General features: G+C 42.3%; 1 protein-coding gene across 1 annotated transcript; it reads left to right on the forward strand.

Annotated features, from left to right (window-relative positions):
• The first annotated feature begins 2,546 nt into the window (after positions 1-2,546).
• C9H8orf48 (chromosome 9 C8orf48 homolog) lies at positions 2,547-3,407 on the forward strand. Its single transcript, XM_010375809.2, has one exon. The coding sequence runs from the start codon at positions 2,547-2,549 to the stop codon at positions 3,405-3,407; it is 861 nt and encodes a 286-aa protein (XP_010374111.2).
• Positions 3,408-4,169: the final 762 nt, after the last annotated feature.

Genomic DNA, 4,169 nt, shown 5'->3' on the forward strand with positions numbered 1-4,169 from the left:
TACTTGAGAAGTTCGTGTAAAGGGTAGAATATTTTTGAAGACTCTATCAACGTAGTCTCTTTTATTAAAACTAGATTCCCACTTTGTACCCTGCACACCACTCGGAAGAGGTCCCTGCCAAATGCCAACTCATCAAGGAAACGGTTATGATATCTGGGAGGAGAATTGCTTGCCAGAGTGACAGATGCTGAAAGCTTGCTTTTCTCCCTCCATAGGAAAGGAAAGCAAGAGAGAAGCGGAATCACGAATTTGTTCTGACTTCTTCTTTCTGGGGTTGGCCTTATAGCTGCAAAGCATTCTTGATCATGAAGGAAAAAGCTAGAAGAAAAGCCTTGACCCTGCTCTCTGATAGGAACTACGAAGAAGAGAAAGTAGCTGCAGAACAGTAATAGGAGGGGCATAGCAAGGTTAGGCCAAGAGAGCCTGATTGGACTCTTCCTCTTCTATTCTTCCTATCTCTCAATCCCCACCACAAGCAGCCACAGCTTGGTGCATAAAGGATTTTGACATTCCCAGCAGCCCCTGAGAGATGGCAAGAAGCTTGGGATTTCCAAAGGAAAACTATTACTCTTCATATTTGTTTAAAATCAAACTTTGAGCTGTGTTTTCATGAGTCTTATTTGACAAATATAGTACTGTTGAGATATTTTATTCCTTAGATAACACACTTACTAGAATGTAAAACTGTCCACTGGGTCACGCTGAATATTACAAAGAAATTAATTATACAGTTTCCCACCCACCTTTATCTCCTTCTAGGATAAAGTTATTTTTAAAAATCAAGAGAAATTTAAGACACTTTTATAAAAAAGACAGATTAGCCCAGACATTTGGCATGTTAGAAGACACAGATAGATTTTATTTAAAGTATAGCCTCCTTGTTCAATGTAATGGTAAGATATAGATAAAACATGAATAGTATGTAAATATGAATGTAAATATTCAGAGAATGAGGCAGAGATTTGAAATAAAAATAAATAATGAAAATATTGAGCCTTACTGGAAATTACTCGGAATTATTCACAAATTACATGCTACCTCTTTTGTAAAGACTACCATTATATGACAAAATACAATTTGGGTTGAATAAATGAAGTTGGAGGCTCCTTATCTTCAATAGGAAGTTGGCTCATATACTTGAGAGATGCTTTTTGAATATTTGACTTTCAGTCTTTGCCAAAATGAACATTTGGGGAATATATCTGGCTAGACCTGAATAATATCCCCCCAATCCCCAGCAAACACAGGAAGAAAGAGAAAGAGACAAAACTGAGAAAGAAGGTTGTCTAGGCTCTTAAAATTATCCTAGACATTGACTAAGACCTAGACTCAAGAACTATTATGGCCTAGGAAAAGTCCATCTGTAGAGTTAACATTTTATAATTTCTCACGATAATTAATAAAACTCTACTGTGTTTTTTAAATAAACCCATTAATAAAAAACATATCCTGAGGAATAGCCCAAGTTTGGGAATTCAGTTAGAAAAAAGGTTAGATTTCCCTGAGCTGATAGTACTTATTTCCCCAAAACCTCTGGACCTGTGTAAGGTAAGATTTATTTGTTCCATAGCCATTCACTCAACAGAGATTTCTTGAATACCTGCTACGTGTCTGCTGATTGCTGAACACATACTAGTCGGCAACACCGAGATGATTTCTGCCTTCAGCCTTCACAATCAGATACTCTACAATCACATAGTTGGACACTATTTAAAAAAAAAAAAAAAAAAAAAAAATGGCTGGAAAGAGTTTAGGACAGGGGAGGGTATTAAGCCCTTCCTGAGGAGGTAAGACTCCGAGGAGGAGGATAAATTAACCATATTAAGAGTGAGGACGGGCGTGGAGATGCCAGCCAGGGGGGACTTGTATGGACAAAAGGCCAGATAAACTGATTTGGAAAATTCAGGTGCCCCTACCCAGCCCCCCACCCCCAAACTTCAAGGTCGTCAGAATGCCGGAGCACAGAACACTACTTCTTACAGAATGGTTTCTGTATTTTGACTTTTCTCCAAAGACATGGTCTACAAGGAGGTCTCTTGGCTATAAACCCTGCAGACAAGTTTTTGCTTGTGCATCTTGTCCAGCGCGTTTTGCTTGATTTTTAAATCTAGATGCATTTAGGCGGGCGTACCCGTTCGGATTTGTCACAGGCCACCTAACTCTATTCGTCTCACACACGTGTGCCTCCTGTCTGATCCCTGGGAAACAGAGTTTGCAAGCTTTTCCCCTTGACTACTCGACTTTAGCACCAAAGAGAAGTGGGAGTGCAGAAGAAAGGGCGAAATCGCCAACCCAGTGTCAGCAGCGCAGGCGAACTGGGCGCTAGGGAGCGCGGAGGAAAAGGCGGGACGCAGCATGGTGGCCAGTCACTGCGCATGAGCGGCCCGCGTTGCCATGGCAGCTGGGAAGGCGGCGTCTCCCGGAAGACCAGCCCCGCAGAGCTGACGGCATTGAGAGCCATTCCTGTAGGGATCCGCTCCTGACGGGTTCCTGAGCCAGTCTTAACCCGGACAAAGGAAATGAGGAGCCGAGCCTGATGCATTGTGATGGCCATCTGCCCAGAATCGGCCCAAACGGACAAAAGTGCTCTGGCAAACCTTTCTGATGAGACTGAGACTTTGAAGAGCTTTACTGATGAGGTACAGACTTCCAGTTCATTCAGCTCCTCTGGAGGACGGCAGTCATCGCCCCTGACCTCTGGGAGCAAACTGGAGAGGGAAAAGCAGACTCCAAGCTTGGAACAAGGAGACAAACAATCTGAGCTTCTGGACTTCAAAAATTATGAAAAGAAGTTGAGGAAAAAATGGATCAACCACCTCAAGCGCAAAGACTCTAACTTTGAACGGCACCAACCAGACACCAAACTTCAAACAGAAATCACTCAGGTATCCGATGAAGAACTGAATGCCCTGAAGTCTTACTGCACCATGAAGATAAATTTGATTCATCACAGAGGGGATTCTAAGAAGAAGACGAGCGGCAGACATAAAAAGCTGCATGTTGGATTGGATGCAGAGGCTTTAGAGAGAGATGCCTTAAGTGGTACTGTACCCAATGAACTTTTGAACAGAATCTACTTTAAAAACTTGAAGACAACGCCAAAACAGAAGACAGCAGCTAAGCAACACATATCTTCTCAGTGTCCCGATTGTAACAGGAAAAGAGCAGAGCTGGCCCTGTCTGCCTTTCTGAAACAAAAGAAGACTTTACTGGAGTCATTTCTACTTCAAGAGAAAATAGATGAACATCTTCATACCAAAGACTTTCTCACCCGTATTGGAGAAGCACATCAAGACTTTCCTAGGCTTTCAGATGACCCCAGAATAATCTGGGAAAGACTGACTGGGAAAAGTCATATCAGATACTCTGGTTTTGAAAGATCAGATACAGAGCAGAAGATGCAGTGAGATGGAAATAGTGCTTGTCATTTACCCTTTTCTCTGCCACTTCTCAAGCCACTTACTCTAACCAAACCAGAGCTGGTGATTGTTAATGATAATGTGTAATGTGGGTAGATGTCTTTGTTGTGTATTTGAGTAATTACCATAATTTCTAGAGGCACTTGGGAAACTAACTTAAGACTTTACTATGGCCGGGCGCGGTGGCTCAAGCCTGTAATCCCAGCACTTTGGGAGGCTGAGACGGGTGGATCGCGAGGTCAGGAGATCGAGACCATCCTGGCTAACACGGCGAAACCCCGTCTCTACTAAAAAATACAAAAAACTAGCCGGGCGAGTTGGCGGGTGCCTGTAGTCCCAGCTACTTGGGAGGCTGAGGCAGGAGAATGGCGTAAACCCGGGAGGCGGAGCTTGCAGTGAGCTGAGATCCGGCCACTGCGCTCCAGCCTGGGCGACAGAGCGAGACTCCGTCTCAAAAAAAAAAAAAAAAAAAAAAAAAAAAAAAAATCCATCCACAATTGGTGGATGCAATAAAAAAAAAAAAAAAAAGAAAAAAAAAAAAGACTTTACTATGCTTCCTTCACAGATTTGAGGACTAAGAACTTTCCCTTTTTTTTCTGATTATAGAAGGCACTGTTGTAGTTAGAATTGTTACAAAAACTTTTACAAAAATCCAAGAGAGCTATGTTGGTAGTTTGGGCTAGGGTGTTGATGGTACAGAAGCAAAGTAGTATGGGGATGTAAGAGAAACTTAAGAAGTAATAACTGTCT

This window comes from Rhinopithecus roxellana, chromosome 9 (assembly GCF_007565055.1).
Source record: "Rhinopithecus roxellana isolate Shanxi Qingling chromosome 9, ASM756505v1, whole genome shotgun sequence".
Taxonomy (NCBI): domain Eukaryota; kingdom Metazoa; phylum Chordata; class Mammalia; order Primates; family Cercopithecidae; genus Rhinopithecus; species Rhinopithecus roxellana.

What these genes read in the sequence shown, in the direction of transcription:
- C9H8orf48 (XM_010375809.2), top strand. Translation starts at nt 2,547, where the DNA reads ATGGCCATCTGCCCAGAATCGGCCCAAACGGACAAAAGTGCTCTGGCA.